Source organism: Polypterus senegalus, chromosome 18, assembly GCF_016835505.1.
Source record: "Polypterus senegalus isolate Bchr_013 chromosome 18, ASM1683550v1, whole genome shotgun sequence".
Taxonomy (NCBI): Eukaryota; Metazoa; Chordata; class Cladistia; order Polypteriformes; family Polypteridae; genus Polypterus; species Polypterus senegalus.
The window spans coordinates 17,095,232-17,116,100 of NC_053171.1; the positions used below are offsets into that span (position 1 = coordinate 17,095,232).

Below are 20,869 nucleotides of genomic sequence, written 5' to 3' on the forward strand. Positions count from 1 at the left end.
GGGACTGCTGGGGTCAAGTCATTTCCTCTGATGAATCCCCTTTCTGATTGTTTGGGGTATCCAGAAAAAGAAAAGGTGAGTGGCGCTACCATCAGTCCTGTGTCATGCCAACAGTACAGCATCCTGAGACCATTCATGTCAGCCAAGGCAGTGCAGGGCTCACTCACAGTTTGGCCTAAGAACACAGCCATGGATAAAGAGTGGCACCAAAACATCCTGCTAAATTCAAGGCAGGGTATTGGGGGGCCGGAGAGTATCCAGGCAGCAGTGGACCAGCTCTGAATTGTGGCCGTGTGTGTGAATGAACCTTGCAGTCGTCCGGAGATGTTGTCAGGTTCATCCTGCTTGCTTTAATTCTCCTTGAGATGTTTCTAGAACTTGATGGGGAGTCCACCTGTGGAAAACTGAATTGACTGGACACCACTTAGAAAGGCAAACGCGCGTACCTGCATCTACGAGGTCCCACAAAAGGCGCTTTTCCACTGCATAGTACGGCACAGCACGGTTCAGTACAGCTCACCTTGGTTCGGCTCAGTTCGACTCGGTTTGCGTTTCGACTGCTTTAGAGTGGGCGGGATTATTTACGTGTCGTTATAGTTGCGCCGCCTCTACTGCCGTGACACCGTGGAACTTTTACAACAACACGCAGACAACGACAACACTTTAGCTCGACGACGCGCAAGGGTAAGCATCTAAAAAAAGCACGTCACTAGCTAACTTTTATCACTGTTGCAAAGCATAAAATGAACTTAACTGCCAGTGTAACATTAAAATGCTGATTCTGTATATTACAGATCTTCCACATTTTGCAAAAAAGTCGCCGCAACAGACCATCTGTTTGGACATTTAACCGTGCCTCAGAGTGGTGGGATGTGATTGTTCCCAGTTTTACAAACACTCAGTGGCTGGAGAACTTTCGAATGTCTGAAGAAACATTCATCCACTTATGCAACAAACTGCGTCCAGCGATGGAGAGACGGGACACAAACTTCCGCGTGTGTGTACCTTTAAAGAAAAGAATAGCCAGTGACGCAGTAATGACGATTTTCTCCGGCCAATCAGTGACCAGCAGTTTACACGTCACGTTTTGGTAACGGTTTGGCGCGCTTGGAACCTCGGCTGAGGTGGTACTAAAAAAAGGACCAGGTACCAGGTACTGTTCCCAGTGGAAAACGCCCCAAAAGTGAGCTGAACTGAACCGTGTCGTGCCGTACTATGCAGTGGAAAAGCGACATAATTCAACAAAGAACTAAATCAGGTACGGTGGATTCACAAAGAAGTGAGACCCCTTCACTTTAGGCCGTGTGTGTGAGTGAACCTTGCAGTCGTCCGGAGATGTTATCAGGTTCATCCTGCTTGCTTTAATTCTCCTTGAGATGTTTCTAGAACTTGATGGGGAGTCCACCTGTGGAAAACTGAATTGACTTAGAAAGGCACACGCGCGTACCTGCATCTACGAGGTCCCACAAGCTCAACAAAGAACTAAATCAGGTACAGTGGATTCACAAAGTAGTGAGACCCCTTCACTTTAGGCCGTGCGTGTGAGTGAACCTTGCAGTGGTCCGGAGATGTTGTCTGCCTTGCACATGACGATGCCTGGACAGGCAAACTGATTTACGTGTGTATCACACGCACATTTTTCCCGAAAATTAGCATTAGAAAATCAGGTGCGCGTCATACACGAGGAAATGTAATTCTGTAATGTTTACTTCTTCTGCTTGCGCTCTCTCTCTAAACGCTTCCTATACAATCACACCGCGCGTCGTACACGGGCCAAACGATTTTCGCAATTTTCTTTGTAAAAATTAGGGTGCACATCTTACATGAGGGCGCGTGGTACACGAGTAAATACGGTAATAGGTTTGATAAGGTTATGTTATGTTAGTAGGCTGACAGGTAAAAGTAATGTACGGTATGAGACGAGAAAACAACTGCATACGTTCTGAATTTCCACCACATTCAGACCCCTTCACTCTCTGCACACTTGGTTTTATGTAAATGTAATTTTAAATGGATACATTTGCCATTCTTGTCTATCAATCTACACTCAGTAACCCGTAATGACAGCAAAAACTTGTTTTTAGAAATGTTTGCAAATTGATTAAGAATCAAAAAGTGAAATCTCTCATTTGTATAAATATTTAGACCCTTAAATCAGTACTGTGTTGAAGGCCGCTTTGTCTGGCAGGCAGGCGGTGTGGTGCAGGGGTTAAGGGTTTGGTCTTCAAACCTTGAGGTTGTGGGTTCTGATCCAACCACTGACAATAATACAATTTATCTGTGTAGAGCGCAAAATGACACAAGGAGGGCCGCAGTGGGCTTTGACAGCCCCCCAGCCTCGACTCTCTAAGAAGACAAGAAAAAAATGGAATAAACCTCGGGAAAGGCAATTCAGAGAGAGACCCCTTTTGGAGGGAGGTTGGGGGTGCAGTGGGTGTCAAAGAGAAGGGGGTCAATACAGTAGACAGAACAGAACACAAGTAATCCTCAATACAATACGGTAGTAAAATACAAATATTACAAGTACAGAGCAGAATTTAACAGTAGACGATATCACAGAGTGTGCTTGGTGTGGGTGTGTGCGCCCTGTGGTGGGCTGGCACCATGCCCGGGGTTTGTTTCCTGCCTTGCGCCCTGTGTTGGCTGGGATTGGCTCCAGCAGACCCCTGTGACCCTGTAGTTAGGATATAGCGGGTTGGATAATGGATGATATCACAGAATACGATTTGGATTTGTTCAGAGTCCTGACGCTGTGTGACCCTCAGCAGGCCACTTCACCCACCTGTGCTCCAATTGGAGAAAGAAAAGAAACGTAAGCAACCGTACCTCAAATGTTGCAAGTTGCTTTGGATGAAGGTGTCCACCAATGAAGTAAATGTAATGTACATGTCTGAAATTCCAGCTTCATGTGTCTTCGTGTGTAAGTCTGTACAAGATCTGCACGCCTGCCTTTGGTCAGATTAGACCATCTGTTAGATTGGATGGCAAGTGTCTGTAAACGGCCCCCCTACTTTCTCTGCTGTTCTCTTTCCAGTTTTCTGTGGTGCTGATCTGCACCCCCACCACCATGCAGTCCTTACATTGATGGATTGAAGGCCAGAGGTCCACCTGACCATCATCATCGTCATCTAATTCTTCCACGTGAAGCCTGAAAACTATGAGGACTGATTGAGATCATTGATGTGAGGTAGAATGCCTAGAGGGGGCTGGGTGGTCTCGGAACCCCTGCAGATTTTGTTTTTTTTTTGTTTTTTTCTGTCCTCCTGGCCTTTGGACCTTACGTTACTCTTTGTTACTTAGTATTGCCTAATCTTATATTTATATTTTTCTTTTTTTTAGCACTTCGAGCTACAGAAATAAATGTAGCTGTTGTTGTTATCTTCAGGTCTCACCACACGTGTTCTGTGGGGTTGAATTCTGGGCTTTGGCTCCACCACTTCGAGACACTCAGAGATTTGTCCCACAGCCACTCCAGTGTTGTCTTGGCCGCATGCTTCATGTCACCGTTGTGCTGAACGGTGAAGCGTCGCCCCAGTCTGAGGTGGTGTGCACTCTGAAGCAGGTTTTCTCTTATTTGATTGCATTCATCCTCCCCTCAAGTCTGACCAGTCTCCCTGTCACTGACGCAGAGTAGCACCCCCATAGCATGATGCCGCCGCAGCCGCCACCACCACCGTGTTTCACCACAGTGACGTTATCATAAAGGCCATAAGCAGGGCCTGGTCTTCAGCAGACATAGTGCTACGAGTTCTACCACAAAGCATTTAAGTTTTCTCTCATCAGACCACCACATCTTTTTCCTCCTGCTCTCAGGATACTCATGAGAGCCAATCTACCTTAAACACCCGAATGATGGAGTGCTGCTGAGATGGCTGTCCTTCAAATCTCAGCAGAGAACATCTGAAATTCTGTTAGAGAGACCGTTGGCTTCGTGTTTACCTCCCTTACTAAGGCTCTCCTTGGCTGGACGGCCAACTCTAGGAAGGTCTTCTTCCATCTCACGGTTCTCGAGGCCACTGTGCTCCTATTAACACTCAAAACTTTAGAAATGGTTTGATCCCCGTGCCCTGATGTCTGCCGCACCACAGTTTGACTGTGGACATCGTCCACACAGAGCTCCTTGGACTTCATAGCTTGACATGCTGAGTGAGTTGTGGACCTTCTACAGGTACGCATGTGTGCCTTTCTAAATGATGTCCAGTCAATTCAACTTGCTACAGGTGGACATCTGGCAAGATCTAGAAACATCTCAAGGAGCATTAAAGCAAACAGGATGGTCGTGATCAGAATTTGGAGTGCCACAGCAAAGGGTCTGAATACTTCTAGGAAGGAGAGATTTTAGTTTTGGAGTGTCATGATGGGTTATTGAGTGTAGACTGATGGGCAGAAATGGCAACTGTATCCATTTACATCCATCCATCCATCATCCAACCCGCTATATCCTAACTGCAGGGTCATGGGGGGTCTGCTGGAGCCAATCCCAGCCAACACAGGGTGCAAGGCAGGAAACAAACCCCGGGCAGGGCGCCAGCCCACCGCAGGTATCCAGTTACAATAAAATCTAAAACAAGAGCAGAAAGTAAAGGGGTCTGAATGTGGTGGAAATTCAGAACGTATGCAGTTGTTTTCTCGTCTCATACCGTACATTACTTTTACCTGTCAGCCTACTAACATAACATAACCTTATCAAACCTGTTAGATCAGTTTACCTGTCCAGGCATCGTCATGTGCAAGGCAGACAACATCTCCGGACCACTGCAAGGTTCACTCACACGCACGGCCTAAAGTGAAGGGGTCTCACTACTTTGTGAATCCACCGTACCTGATTTAGTTCTTTGTTGAGCTTGTGGAACCTCGTAGATGCAGGTACGCGCATGTGCCTTTCTAAATGGTGTCCAGTCAATTCAGTTTTCCACAGGTGGACTCCCCATCAAGTTCTAGAAACATCTAAAGGAGAATTAAAGCAAGCAGGATGAACCTGACAACAGTTTGGAGGGCCACAGGCAAAGGGTCTCAATACTTAGTTAAAAATGGGAGATTTCAGTTTTTGATTTTGAATACATTTGTAAACCTCTCCTAAAACACGTCTTCACTTTGCCATTGTGGGTTATTGAGTGTAGATTCATGGGAAAAAAATGGCCAATGTATCCATGTATAAGTAAATCAATAAGACAATCAAGCGTGCAGACAGGGATGGGGTCTGAATACTTTCTAAACTGTTCAAGAAGGGCAGATACCATGACATCCATCCATCCATCCATCCAACCTACTGTAGACATTAAATGTCATGAAATGGCGCCTACTCTAGCAGCGCTGGGTGCAATTTGGGCACAAACCGTCAATGGGAGGCCAAGCACACACAGATGCACACCCCCAAACCTTTATGTGTGGCCTATGAGGAGGACACGGGGTACTGGAGGGAGGCCATGTAACACACGCAGACACAGCAGACGACCGACCTAAAGCTTAAGGTTTAAACTGCAGATGAAGGAAAGGAAAACAGTCAGTCAGTCAGTCAGTCAGTCATTGTCCAACCCGCTATATCCTAACTACAGGGTCACAGGGGTCTGCTGGAGCCAATCCCAGCCAGCACAGGGCGCAAGGCAGGAGCAAATCCCGGGCAAGGCGCCAGCCCACCACAGGGTACACACCCACACACAACTTCGGATCGCCAATCCGACTAACCTGCATGTCTCCAGACTGTGGGAGAAAACCCACGCAGACATGGGGAGAACATGCAAACTCCATGCAGGGAGGACCTGGGAAGAGAACTCAGGAGTCCTTACTGCGAGGCAGCAGCGCTACCACTGCACCACCGTGCCACCCAGTAGTATTTATTATTATTAATAATAATTATTAAGTAGGCAGCAGTAGCTCAGTCGGTAGAGCGGGTTGTCCAGCAATCGGAGGGTCGCCGGTTCGATTCTGGCTCCCGGCATGAGAATGCAGCTCTTGTGTCCTTGGGCAAGACACTTAACCTACCTTGCCTGCTGGTGGTGGTCGGAAGGATTGGTGGCGCCAGTGTTCGGCAGCCTCGCCTCTGTCAGTGTGCCCCAGGGCAGCTGTAGCTACAAAGTAGCTTATCATCACCAATGGGTGAATGACTGTTGTGTTGTGAAGCGCCTAGGGGGGTTCTTGAACTCTAGTAGGCGCTATATCAAATACAGGCCATTTAATATTATTAGTACTAGTAGAAGTATTATCATTATTAATAGTAACAGTAGTATTTATTCCATCTATCCATTATCCAACCCGCTATGTCCTAACTGCAGGGTCACGGGGTTCTGCTGGAGCCAATCCCAACCAACACAGGGTGTAAGGCAGGAATAAATCCCGGGCAGGGTGCCAGCCCACCACAGGGTACACACACCCACACACCAAGCACACACCCACGGGACAATTTAGGATCGCCAGTGCACCGAACCTGCATGTCTTTGGACTGTGGGAGGAAGCCTACGCAGACACGGGGAGAACATGCAAACTCCACGCAGGGAGGACCTGGGAAGCAAATCCGGGTCTCCTAACTGCGAGACAGCAGCGCTACCCACTGTGCCACCCTTAAAGGAAAACAAACCTGCGTTAAATACAAGAAATTTTACAAGGGTCACTATAAAACATTCTATAATCTGTACAATTAATGAATATTTGAATGGCGCACGTCAAATACAACCGGGAGGAGGCCCCGGGGAAGACCCAGGACACGCTGGAGGGACTATGTCTCCCGGCTGGCCTGGGAACGCCTTGGGATTCTCCCGGAAGAGCTGGAAGAAGTGGCCGGGGAGAGGGAAGTCTGGGCCTCTCTGCTTAAGCTGCTGCCCCCGCGACCCGACCTCGGATAAGCGGAAGAGAATGGATGGATGGATGGATGGACGTCAAATACGGTATTTCATGCTGGACTGTGGTTACCTGGACCAGCACATGGCACACGGCTGCACTGCCATTCCTCCTTTTACTGCTGTTCTCTTTTATTTCTCACTGACAGTACAAAGCAATTATGAACTCCACAGTACTGGCAAAGTCGGCCGCGTGGGATTTCCTCCTACTTCCCAAAGAGGTGCTGGTTCTGTAACTTGGCAAGTCTAAATGAGATTTTCCGTGATATTATTTAATGACTAGAACTAAAAAAAAAATAATTCATAAATGTGCAAGGCGTTTGATTCATAATATAACTCTTTCAAAAAATCATACTTTTATTGGCTAACTGAAAAGATTATAATATGTGAGCTTTTTGGGGAATTTTCCTTGGCCCGCTTTGGGCCTGTTAATACCAATCAATCAGCGCTTGAATGCCACAGCCTATCTGAGCACTCAGCCATCTTCTAAAGACCGACTCCAGCATGACAATGCACCACGTCACAAAGCCGACCCGTTTCATGAGCATGACAATGAGTTCAGAGGCCTTCCCAGTCAGCAGATCTGAACCCAGTAGAACACTTTTGGGATGTGGTGGTTTAGGCATAATACAGAATAGCTTCAAATCTAAATATACTTAATGTAGGTTTAAATATCGTGTACACGTTATTATTGAGGGTGATCCAGTCTCCTCACACAAGGTGGCAGCAGAGACAGACAGAAATGTGCTGTAGCCAAGGTGAAAAGGTGGCGCCGTCTCCCAAAAACCACAGTTGGCAACGAATGACCTACGCAGGAGAAGATACGCTCCATGACACCTCACGTCTCTCCATGACAATATGGCTAAGATGCAGAGAGAATACGGGAGGCACACACTTTGTTCTTTCTCGTGTCACTGTGTACATGATGAGTATGAGGCACGTCTCCTTCGATCTCGGACCACCACGAGTGACCACAGAGTGAGAATATGAGGGGCTTTTCTTGTGCTGTGTAAGAAAACCGGGTATCACTGCCCAATGTGCCAAGTTTTTACACCACCAGTTTGCCTAAAGCTCAATTTGTTCAGGCGGCACGGTGGTGCAGTGGGTGGCGCTGCTGCCTCGCGGTAAGTCAAAGTCAAAGTCAAAGTGAACTTTATTGTCATCTCAACCATATACAAGTATACAGATAGACGAAATTGCGAAGCTCAGGGTCCACAGTGTAACAACATGATGTGCAAATAGTAAATTAAAAATAGAATAAAAATTTTAAAATTTATAATTAAAACACAAACAAACAAGACAAGACATTGTGCAAAGATAGGACAAACAAGTAGCAGCAATATTGATGTGTAAGATATGTAATATAATAAGTAAATTAATAAATAATAGATATAGATAATACAGAAATTATCAGTGTATGATAATAGTTGTTTAAGACGTGTGTAAACAATGACAGGTCAGAATGTTTCATAAATCCTTAGAGGTCAGTATGAGATTTTCAGTTCTTTGCAGGATAGTGGTTTTCATGTATAAAAGTTCTGTTTTGTAGAGGAGGTTGAGGCCGTGTGGAAGGTCCCAGGGGGCAGCCTGGTGTTAAGGAGTCTAACAGCTTGGGGTAAAACTCTCCTGCAGCCTCGCAGATTTGGCTTTGATGCTGCAATATCTTCTCTTGGATGGCAGAAGTGTGAAAAGTCCATGTGAGGGGTGTAAGGGGTCCTGCACAATGCTGCAGGCCTTGCGGACACAGCGTTTGTAAAATATGTCTTGTAGTGAAGGGAGAGGCACCCCAATAATGTTCTCTGCTGTCTTCACTATCCTTTGCAGGCGCTTGTCGGATATGTTGCAGTTGCCATACCAGACAGTGATGCAGCTGGTCAGGACACTCTCTATGATGCCTCTGTAGAACATGGTGAGGATGGAAGGGGGAAGACGTGCTTGATTCAGCCGCCTCAGGAAGTGTAGTCTCTGCTGGGCTTTCTTGATTAGTGATGAGGTGTTATGTGTCCACGTAAGTTCCTCAGTTAAGTGCACACCGAGGAACTTGGTACTCCTAACAATCTCCACATCTAAACCGTTGATGCTGAGCGGGATGTGGGCAGGACGTGATTTTCTGAAGTCCACGATTATCTCTTTGTTTTGTCGACATTGAGAGATAGATTGTTGTCTTCACACCATGCGGACAGCCATTTCACCTCATCTCTGTATGCTCTTTCATCATCCCTGCTTATCAGTCCCAGCACCGCCGTATCATCCAAAACTTGATGATGTGATTGGTGTTGTGCGTGGCTGTGCAGTCGTGAGTCAGCAGGGTGAAGAGCAGTGGACTAAGCACACAGCCCTGCGGTGCTCCAGTGCTCAGTGTGATGATGCTGGAAGTGTTGTAGCCCATCCGAACTGACTGGGGCCTCTCTGTCAAGAAGTCCAGGATCCAATTGCAGAGGGTGGTGTTTAGGCCCAACCTGCTCAGTTTTACAACCAGCTTTGGAGGGATGATTGTGTTGAAGGCAGAGCTAAAGTCTATGAATAGCATCCTGACATATGTGTCTTTTTTATCCAGATGTGTCAGGGAGATGTGAAGGGCAGAGCATATGGCATCCTCAGTTGACCTGTTTGAGCGGTATGCAAACTGAAGAGGGTCAAGGGAGGCAGGGAGATTAGTCTTTATGTGTGACATGACTAACCTTTCGAAGCACTTCATTATGATTGGTGTGAGTGCAACTGGTCGGTAGTCATTCAGGCATGTCACTGATGACTTCTTTGGCACTGGTATGATGGTGGTCGACTTGAAGCATGTTGGGACTGACGACTGGCTCAGAGATGTGTTGAAGATGTCTGTGAGGACACCAGCCAGTTGACTTGCACATTCTTTGAGCACAAGACCAGGTATGTTGTCAGGTCCTGCAGCCTTCCTTGGATTGACTCTGGATAGAGTCCTCCTCACATCTGTTATGGAGAGACAGAGTGCTTGGTCAGTGGAGGGAGGTGTTGCTTTTCTCGCAGGCTCTTTGTTCTGTGCCTCAAACCGTGCAAAGAAGTTATTCAGCTCATCTGGAAGGGAGGCATCACCATCACTGCTGTGTGGATTGGGCTTGTAGTTTGTAATTGTAAGGAGACCTAGGTTTGTTTCCCGGGTCCTCCCTGCGTGGAGTTTGCATGTTCTCCCCGTGTCTGCGTGGGTTTCCTCCCACAGTCCAAAGACATGCAGGTTCGGTGCATTGGCAATCTTAAATTGTCCCGAGTGTGTGCTTGGTGTGTGGGTGTGTGCCCTGCGGTGGGCTGGCGCCCTGCCCGGGGCTTGTTTCCTGCCTTGCACCCTGTGTTGGCTGGGATTGGCTCCAGCAGACCCCCGTGACCCTGTAGTTAGGATATAGTGGATTGGATAATGGATGGAGGGAAAAGAATGAGTTTCTGTGTGTGTCTGTCTGTATGTCTCTGCTATTCCAACAGATGGAGCACCACACACAGTACCACTGCTTTAATGAATCCTATATAATATGGCATATAACAGAAACACATACATAGGATGGGTGACATGGTGGCGCAGTAGGTAGCGCTGCTGCCTCTCAGGAGATCTGGGTTCACTTTCCTGTGTGGAGTTTGCATGTTCTCCCCGTGTCTGCGTGGGTTTCCTCCCACAGTCCAAAGACATGCAGGTTAGGTTCACTGGCGATTCTAAATTGTCCCGAGTGTGTGCTTGGTGTGTGTGTGTGCCCTGCGGTGGGCTGGCGCCCTGCCCGGGATTTGTTCCTGCGTTATGCCTTGTGTTGGCTGGGATTGGCTCCAGCAGACCCTGTGTTAGGCTATAGCGGGTTGGATAATGGATGGATGGATGTTTCATTTGGTTAAGTTGAGTTACTACTGTCCACATTTGGAGCGAAGTCACGTGAAACGACTCCTTCAGCTTGCACAGTTTGTGTTGGAGAATAAATCTGGTCATTTACAGTTTAGCACCAGAGCCACCAGGGGGCCACACAGCCAATCATTTCAGAGATTTGTGATGCCAGTTTTGAAATGCTCAGTCCTTACGACAGGAACGTTCCTAAAGGACTGAGAAAAGGGTGAGAGTTTTATAAAAAAAAAAAACAAAAAGAAAACAAATGGGGCCTCCTTTCTGGTATGTTTGCTGCATTTCCTTTAAAATGTCTTATTATTAAATCAGCATTTGAATGGCAAGCATGGCGGTAAGTGGTAAAGAGTCAGCAGGCCCTGTTTGTCAGAGTCTATCATTTGTAGCAGTGCCTGCTGTGTGTTCATTTTTAAAGCCGTCTGTTTTAAAGTTAGTGAGGTCAATTTCAGTTTATTCGTAGAAATTACATTTCACTTGAAAATCCCAGCACAATATATGCTGATTCTGAACACAATATAAGTTACGTCAGCACAACGTCGAAACACCAATAGAAAAGATGCAATTCATACAAAGAAGTAAAGTGGAACACATACTAAGAAAAGGAAATTCCTCAAATGAATCACGGATAAAGGAAGCTGACAAACTATTCACTGATCACAATTTCGGAATAGTTAGGAATTATTTAAAAATGACATGCAACTCACCGGCCACTTTATTAGGTACACCTTGCTAGTAGCGGGTTGGACCTGCTTTGGCCTTCACAATTGCTGTAGTTCTTCAAGGTGCTGGAAACATTCCTCATGGATTTTGGTCCATATTGACATGATAGCATCTCACTATTGCTGCAGATTTGTCCATGATGTGAATCTCCTGTTCCACCACACAAAGGTGCTCTACTGGATTGAGATCTGGGGTCTGTGGAAGCCATCTGAGTGCAGTGAACGCCTTGTCATGTTCAAGACACCAGTTTGAGATGATCTGAGCTTTGTGACATGGCGCGTTATCCTGCTGGAAGGAGCCATCAGAAGATGAGTACACTACAGCCATAAAGGGATGGACATGGTCAAGTGGTACTAAGGGGTCCAAAGTGTGCAGAGAAAATATCCCCCACACCATTACACCACCAGCTCCAGCAGCCTGAACTGTTGATCCAAGGTAGGATGGATCCAGGCTTTCATGTTGCTAACAGCAAATTCTGACCTACCATCTGAATGTCATAGTAGAAATTGAGACTCATCAGACCAGGCGACGTTTTTCCAACCTTCTGTTGTCCAGTTTTGGTGAGCCCATGTGACTTGTAGCTTCAGTTGCCTGTTCTTGGCTAACAGGAGTGGCACCCACTGTGGTCTTCTGCTGCTGTAGCCCATCTGCTTCAAGGTTTGACGTGTTGTGTGTTCAGAGATGCTCTTCTGCACACCTCGGTTGTAACGAGTGCTCATCTGAGTTACTGTTGCCTTCCTATCAGCTTGAACCAGTCTGGTCGTCTCCTCTGACCGCTGACATCAACAGGGCATTTTTGCCCAGAGAACTGACGCTCACTTGATATTTTCTCTTTTTTGGCCCATTCTCTGTAAACCCTAGAGATGGTTGTGTGCGAAAATCCCAGTAGATCAGCAATTTCTGAAACACTCAGCCCAGCCCGTCTGGCACCAACAACCATGCCACGTTCAAAGCCACTTCAATCTCCTTTCTGATGCTCGGTTTCAACTTCGGCAGGTCATCTTGACAACGTCTACAGGCCGAAATGCACCGAGGTGCCACCATGTGATTGGCCGAGTAGATATTTGTGTTAACAAGCAGTTGAACAGGTGTACCTAATAAAGTGGCCGCTGTGTGTATTGTCACACACGTGCGCTTAGGGGGGTCACGTGAGGACCCAAACTGTAGCGTGAAATCGCATGCCAGAAGGGAATGGCGGGGTACTAACCTCACTCTCTTTGTTCCTGCAGAAAGAAAGACCCACCGCCGCCATGAATCTGCCGCAACTCCCTGACCACGCGTTACCACTTCTGTCTTCCCTCCGTCGACCACTCCCAGCATCCATCTCGGTTCCTTCCCAGCATTCCTCTCTATCTACTTCCGGTCCCTCTCCATAAATGCTCCCCACTCGGCCATTTTGACTGTTGTACATGGAAACTGTTACACTGACTAATTCTGAAATATTCCTTACAGCAGTGCTTCCCAACCTCTCCCAAACCATGGCAGCTTTAGTGAAATCTTTTCAGCTAACGGCAACCCTTCACTCTGATATGTCTGACACCGACACAGTTTGCTGGCTGTCCATTAAACGCCTAAAATATGCCGAGTTCTTGTTATTTGCATTCTGATGCTTGCTTTGAAAGTGACGTTGCAATGTGCTTGGAACCATGGCTTCATTTGCCAGGATATCACCACACAACAAACATCGCGGGTGCTGTTTAGTCAACAAATGTAAACCCATAATTCAAGTAACTGTCCTGAAAGTATCGTGTTTTCGTTTTTGTAACTTTAATGCTCCCTGCATTATCATTTTAATTGAGGTCGTTGATGCTGCTGTTGTTTTTACGTTTACGACTTTCACTACAGTCGGCCATTTTCGGCACAAAAAAAACAAAACAAACAGACAACAGGAAGCAACGTCACTTACCCTGTGGCAAGTAAGTAAATTAGAGCTAATATTTATTAATTATTAATACTAATTATATTATTAATAATATGAATTTATTATATTATTAATTAATTTTTGTTCTGACACCTGGCAACGGCACCCTTAGTTCGTGCTCACGGCATACCAGGGTGCCACGGCACATGGGTTGGGAAGCACTGCCTTACAGTATACGGGGCCGGTAAACCCCAAACCTTGATGACTTATGTATGTACAAGGAAACAAAGTGTCCAAAAAAAAAATGTAATTCTTAACATAAAAAATGCATAAAAAAGCCCTGTGAGCTAAAAGCAATGATGGTGCACTTTACATACCTGGTCAAAGCACAACATACACACACACTGAGGCCCATCATTGACCATCCAGAATGAAAAGGGAAAGAAGCCATTCAGACTAAACAAAGAGTTCACTCCAAAGCTGCCATGTCCACAGCTGCTTCCTGCCTTGCATCATATGCTGGATTTGGCCCCTGTGACTGCAGTTTCAGTTCAATAGGTTCACAAATTAACAAATGGTTGGATGGAGGGGTGGATTAAAAGCAGGAATCAGCCTCCTGATAAGAATGCCTTTGCTCTCCCATCCAAAATGACGCTGGATTCATTAAGTTCTCAGGCCTCTTCACATTCTGCACACTTTATTGTGTTGTATATTTAATTTTCAATGGATACAGGTGCCATGTTCTCGGTAACTCGTAATGTCAAAGTGAAAACTTGTTTTTCGGAAAGGTTTACAAATTTATTAAACATCAAACACTGAAATGTCTCCTTCATATAGAGTGCATCCGGAAAGTATTCACAGCGCATCACTCTTTCCACATTTTGCTATGTTACAGCCTTATTCCAAAATGGATTAAATTCATTTTTTTCCTCAGAATTCTACACACAACACCCCATAATGAAAACATGAAAAAAGTTTACTTGAGGTTTTTGCAAATTTATTAAAAATAAAAACACTGAGAAAGCACATGTACATAAGTATTCACAGCCTTTGCCATGAAGCTCCAAATTGAGCTCAGGTTCATCCTGTTTCCCCTGATCATCCTTGAGATGTTTCTGCAGCTTCATTGGAGTCCACCTGTGGTCAATTCAGTTGACTGGACATGATTTGAAAAGGCACACACCTGTCTATAGAAGGTCCCACAGTTGACAGTTCATGTCAGAGCACAAACCAAGCATAAAGTCAAAGGAATTGTCTGTAGACCTCCGAGACAGGATTGTGTCGAGGCACAAATCTGGGGAAGGTTACAGAAAAATTTCTGCTGCTTTGAAGGTCCCAATGAGCACAGTGGCCTCCATCATCTGTAAGTGGAAGAAGTTCAAAACCATCAGGACTCTTTCTAGAGCTGGCCGGCCATCTAAATTGAGCGATCGGGGGAGAAGAGCCCTAGTCAGGGATGTGACCAAGAACCCGATGGTAACTCTGTCAGAGGTCCTCTGTGGAGAGAGGAGAACCTTCCAGAAGGACAACTATCTCTGCAGCAATCCACCAATCAGGCCTGTATGGTAGAGTGGCCAGACAGAAGCCACTCCTTAGTAAAAGGCACATGGCAGCCCGCCTGGAGTTTGCCAGAAGGCACCTGAAGGACTCAGACCATGAGAAACAAAATTCTCTGGTCTGATGAGACAAAGATTGAACTCTTTGGTGTGAATGCCAGGCGTCACGTTTGGAGGAAACCAGGCACCGCTCATCACTAGGCCAATACCATCCCTACAGTGAAGCATGGTGGTGGCAGCATCATGTTGTGGGGATGGAACTGGGAGACTAGTCAGGATAAAGTGAAAGATGACTGCAGCGATGTACAGAGACATCCTGGATGAAAACCTGCTCCAGAGCGCTCTTGACCTCAGACTGGGGCGACGGTTCATCTTTCAGCAGGACAACGACCCTAAGCACACAGCCAAGATATCAAAGGAGTGGCTTCAGGACAACTCTGTGAATGTCCTTGAGTGGCCAGCCAGAGCCCAGACTTGAATCTGATTGAACATCTCTGGAGAGATCTTAAAATGGCTGTGCACCGACGCTTCCCATCCAGCCTGATGGAGCTTGAGAGGTGCTGCAAAGAGGAATGGGCGAAACTGGCCAAGGACAGGTGTACCAAGCTTGTGGCATCATATTCAGAAAGACTTGAGGCTGGAATTGCTGCCAAAGGTACATCGACAAAGTATTGAGCAAAGGCTGTGAATACTTATGTACATGGGATTTCTCAGTTTTTTTATTTTTAATAAATTTGCAAAAACTCAAGTAAACGTTTTTCACGTTGTCATTATGGGGTGATGTGTGTAGAATTCTGAGGAAAAAAATTAATTTAATCCATTTTGGAATAAGGCTGTAACATAACAAAATGTGGAAAAAGTGATGCGCTGTGAATACTTTCCGGATGCACTGTAAGTATTCAGACCCTTATTTCAAGACTTTGTAGAAGGCCCTTGACTGATGGAGTGCGGCCGAGATGGTCGTCCTTCCGACAGGTTCTCCTGTCTCAGCTGAGGACTTCTGAAGTTCTGTTAGAGTGACATTTGGGTTCTTGACCACCTCCCTGACCAGGGCCTTTTTACCCTGGTTACTCAATTTGGCCAAAGAGACAACTCCAGGGAGACTCCTGATGGTTGCAAACGTCTTCCATTTCATAATTATTGAGGCCACTGTGCTCTTGGGGAAAAAACTTAAAAAACAAAAACAAGGTTTATCCCATTGCCCTGATTTATGCCTCACCTCAATTCAATCACAGAGGTCTACAGAGGTCTACTTGGTTTTTGTCCTGATATGCTGAGTGAATGGTTGGACCTTCTATACACAGGTAGACATGTGCCGTTCTACATGATGTCCAATCAATTCAACTTACCACAAATGGACTCCAGTCAAGTTTTAGACACACCTTAAGGAGAATTAAAGCAAACAGGAAGCACCTGACCAAATTTGGAGTGCCACAGCAAAGGTTCTGAATACTTCTAGGAAGGCGAGATTTCAGTTTTGGATTGTCATGATGGGCTATTGAGTGTAAACCGATGGGCAAGAATGGCAAATGTATCCATCTATTTATATATACAGTATATATATATTGTGATGGAAAGCTGGCAGCTCATCCCGGCCAACACATCTAAGACGCTAGATGGTGTCTTCCCTGCAGCATGGAGGTGCCCCAGATTCCCGCAGATTGCCATAGGAGATGGAGTTTGGCTTCACAGCCCTGCTGAGTGCCATCGTAGGATGCTGCAGGGAGACACGGGGATTTTTATTTTCGTGGTAGCCCGGGAAGTACTCCCAAGTCACGAGGACGGAGAAACAGAAGTACTTCGGGGCTGAAGAAAAATATAAGTCTTTATCTGACCCGGAAGTGCTATGGAATCACATGGACAGAAGAACAGGAGCACTTCTGGGTCAAGGACTATTTAAAGGACTATGGGTATCCCAGCAAGCCGGAATTTGGTGGTGGAGTGACGGAGCTGCTGGGAGGAGAGGAGGATTGATTTATTGTTATTGTATTTGACCATTGATTTATTGTTGTTAGTGTTGTCTGCTATGGGACAATATCAAAAAGAGGGGTTTAGAGGAGCGACAGCGCCCTCTAGTGTCACTATATATATATATACATACACAGTATATACTGTATATAAACTCCAATGTCTGTCCGTATGTCTGTCTGTCTGCTTTTCACAAGAGAACTATAATTTGCATGAACATTCCAGTTGATTTTGCGACTTCTCTCATCGTGCTAAGTATGACAGTTCACTTGCGGCAGCGACTTATTTGCGTGAACCTAAGAGAGAGGCTGTGGGCTGAGGCGAGGGGGAAGCGCGACCCTCCTCATTAATCTTATGTGCCAGCCTCTGTTCAAGTCGCTCTACCCCTTGCCACATGTTGGAGCGCACCTTGCCTCCGATTAGCTAGCAATACCTGTTTGTTCAGAAGACATTATCATCTAGAGATTGTTCAGGAGTAACATTTGACGTTTTTTGAGAGAGAGATCAGAGCTACGTGTGTTTTAGAGGGTAGCTGCTCACTGGCGGAGATATTTCGGCCACGTGCTTTTCTCTCTCCTGTCAAAGCTGAACACGATCAGATACAGTGGCCACATTTGACGTTGGAGCGTACCTACCTTCCACTTGATTTTTAAAGTTTGTCCTGTTTCACTACTATGTTTGAAGGAGCCATGGGGGACAGCTAGTTTAAAATAAAAATCTATAAGTGCAGAAAATGAAAGGGTCTGAATACTATCTGAACCCACTATATCTGATTTTGTATTCAGATATTTGTATCTAATTCATTTGTTGAACTCTCTTTACCTCCCATGTTCTCCAGTCCACTCATCACTGTCTCCAGAACCTGAAAGTAAAACAACGCACCTGGATTAAATGTTTCATCTTCACAGTTTTGCAGAATCCACATGCTTGTTTTACAAGTACTGAGAACATCCTACCTTGAGCTTTCCTCCTCTGACCCAGTAGCTCAACTGCACGGTCCCTTCTGCGTGTTTCTCTCTGTAATTCAGCACAGTAAACCTCTCCCTGGCAGACAAAGAGTAAAAAACACAGTAAAATGCCAGCTTTATATTAATAATTTAACACTCAGGTAGTGTTATAGGAAAGCCTGTGGATGATGGATCATCAGATAAGAACTGTTGTTGGAATACAAAAAATTTAAAGCAAAGCTGCTTTTATTATTATTCCCATCACACTTCGTTATTTAGCGGGCATCTTTATCAAAAGTAACAGATCATTCTGGGTCGGAGGCTATCCCAGTAGGCTGGAAACATCTAAAAAAAAAGAGAGAGAGGCCATTGCAGGTCCCACACACTTCACAGTGCTATGGGGCTAAACTCGGAGGTGTCCATTAACCTAACATGCATGTTTTGGGGGAATGTGGAGTGAAAATCATAGACATGCAGCCGTAGACATGTTGAGCAGACTCCCAGTACTCTGAACCAGTGCCAGCTACTGCTCCACCATGCATGCAAAAAATAAGTACACATACAGTTAGGTTCATACATACCATAAATACCCGCATATAGGACACAGTGGATTTTTGACCCTAAAAACTATGGAAAAACCTGTGTACCTATTTATAGGACGCATCCTGATTTTGAGTTACTAATTAAAGGCTGCTGCCGCCAGCGCCAGGGATTGTATCCATGCGTTTGTGTTAGGCTGGAGTCTCTCTGAACAACAACAAAGAGCGAGAAACATACTAGACGGCGAAAACGACATATCGGTGACGTGAAAATTCAAAATAAAACAATTTCCAAACGTTACAATAAGGCATACAGGTGGATGTATTGTAAAATGAGTTTTCAAACGCCGTGTCATTCTTCAAAATCGATACAGTATTAGCGACGCTACACCTGAAAAATACTTTAATTTGAAATGGTGTGAAATGCCAGTGCGGGGGCGACGGCTAATCGTGCGCGGACTGGGGCATACCCCGTAGCTACAATTGCAGCACTGCTAACCGACTATCGCTTGAAAACAAACCTTGAAATTAAAATTGGATTCAAACCACTCCCATCTGTCCCCATCACACAGCCATCGAAGGCAAAGGAGAGGCACTGACACACACGCACAAAACCATAAAGTCCAATGGGGGAGCTGGGGGCGGGCACATGAGCAGGAAGTGCGCATGCCTCGAGAGCGAGGGTGGACGCGGGAGAAAGCGACTCAGGATGTGTTTGATGAGGAGTTGGGGGCGGGCACATGAGCAGGAAGTGCGCATGCCTTGGGGAGGAGGGTTAGAGTTGGTGGGCGGGGCTCTGTCTTGTGTGTGTGCGTATCCCATGGTCGGGCGACTTGGTGAATTATATATAGAAAAGCAGCCGGAACCGAAAAGAACAATGAAAAGTCAACGTGGCTCAGAGGTGAATGTGGACTGTAGCACAGACGAAAGCGACTGAGGCGGTGTTTGGTGAGGTGCTGCGTGCCACGAGAGCGAGGGTGGACTCGGGAGGAGGGTTAGAGTTGGCGGGCGGGGCTCTGTCTTGCTTGCCATGGACTCAGTGAATTATATATATAGATTTATAATTTTTGTAATAAAAGTATCCATGTATAAGACGAACCTGGGTTTTTAGGCCTACTTCTTAAGAAAAAAATTGCGTCCTATATACGGGTATTTACGGCCACCACAATGGATTTGAAATGAAGAAATCATTATATGATTGAAGTACAGGCATTCAGCAATAATTCAAAGGGTTTACCAAAAACAGTGTATGAGCCAATTAGGAATGACAGCCATTTTTATACATGGTCCCCCATTTTCAGGGGCTCCAAAGTGTTTGGCCATTTGACAGACAAGCTGTTCCATATCCAGATGGGAGAAGGTCCCTCATTATTTCATTAACTATTAAGCAGGTAGAAGGTCTGCAGTTGATTCCAAGTGTGGAATTTGCATTTGGAAGTTGTCGCTGTGAACTCTCAATATGTGATCTAAAGAGTTGTCCATGCAAGTAAAAACAGGCCATCATTATGATGATTCAACTTTATTGTCATTGTACAGGTACAACGACATGTACTTATCGCATACTCCTTGGGGTCACAGGACAGGCTCAGTGCCCCGGAGCAAGTTCAGGTTAAGGGCCTTGCTCAAGGGCCCAACAGATCTGAGTCCCGTCTGGCAGTAATGGGATTTGAACCAGCACAGATCCTTTGTCTTAGAGCCATCACTCTGCCATTGTGCTGAGAAAACAAAACAAATCCTTTAGAGAGATAGCAGAAACACAAGGAGTGGCCAGCCATTTGGTATGTTCTTTAGGAGAAGGAAAAGGCCTGGGTAGCCATGGAAGACAACTGTTCTGGATTATCACAGAATTCTTTCCTTGGCAAAGTAGAACTCCTTTCACAACATTTAGCCAAACCAAGAAGACTCTCCAGGAGGTTAGGCCTGTCATTGCCAAAGTCTACAATCAAGAGAAGACTTCATGAAAGTAAAGACAGAGGGTCGACCACAAGAGGGAAACCACTGGTAGACGTCAAGCATAGGAAGGACAGATTAGAGTTTGCCAGAAAACATTTAAAAAAAAAACAATCCAGATTTGGAACAGTTGTCTTTGGACAAATGAAGATCAATATATACCAAAATGATGGACAGACAAGAGTATGGAGAAGAGAAAGAACAGCTCATGATCTCTAGCATACCAATTCATCTGTGAGACATGGTGGAGGCAATGCTATGGCCTGATGTGACGATGTGGGTTCTGGCTCCACGTTCCCATGGCTGTTTGGGAACCCTTGAACCCAACACCGTCGATAATGAAACCGAGTGAGCCAGTCAATGGAGGCAAATTGAGCATCTGAGCAAGGGGAAGGTAAAAAGTACAAAAGTGCTTTTATTAAAACAGTCAACAAAAACAGTGTTCCATAAATAGTGCAGATCTTCATATTCATTAAATAAATAATCCATAAAACGAACGTGGGGTAAAACCAATAAATAAACACAACAATCCTTTAAAAACGAAGGTTAAAATCTTCTCCTGGAAGCAGTCTTTAAAACAAAAACAAATCGGTGCTTTTCTGTATGCGTCTCACCTGCTTATCCCGTATGGGCCAAGCAGCAGGCAAG

General features: G+C 45.6%; 1 protein-coding gene across 1 annotated transcript in view; it reads right to left on the reverse strand.

The window, feature by feature from the left end:
* The window catches only part of ptgr2 (prostaglandin reductase 2), a 97,796-nt gene that overhangs the window by 1,907 nt on the left and 75,020 nt on the right, over positions 1-20,869 (reverse strand). The window contains exons 7-8 of the mRNA XM_039741497.1: positions 17,742-17,829; positions 17,608-17,647 (exon numbers count right to left, since the gene is read on the reverse strand). Of these exons, the coding sequence (XP_039597431.1) occupies positions 17,608-17,647; positions 17,742-17,829 (128 nt within the window). The remainder of the gene's footprint in view (positions 1-17,607; positions 17,648-17,741; positions 17,830-20,869) is intronic.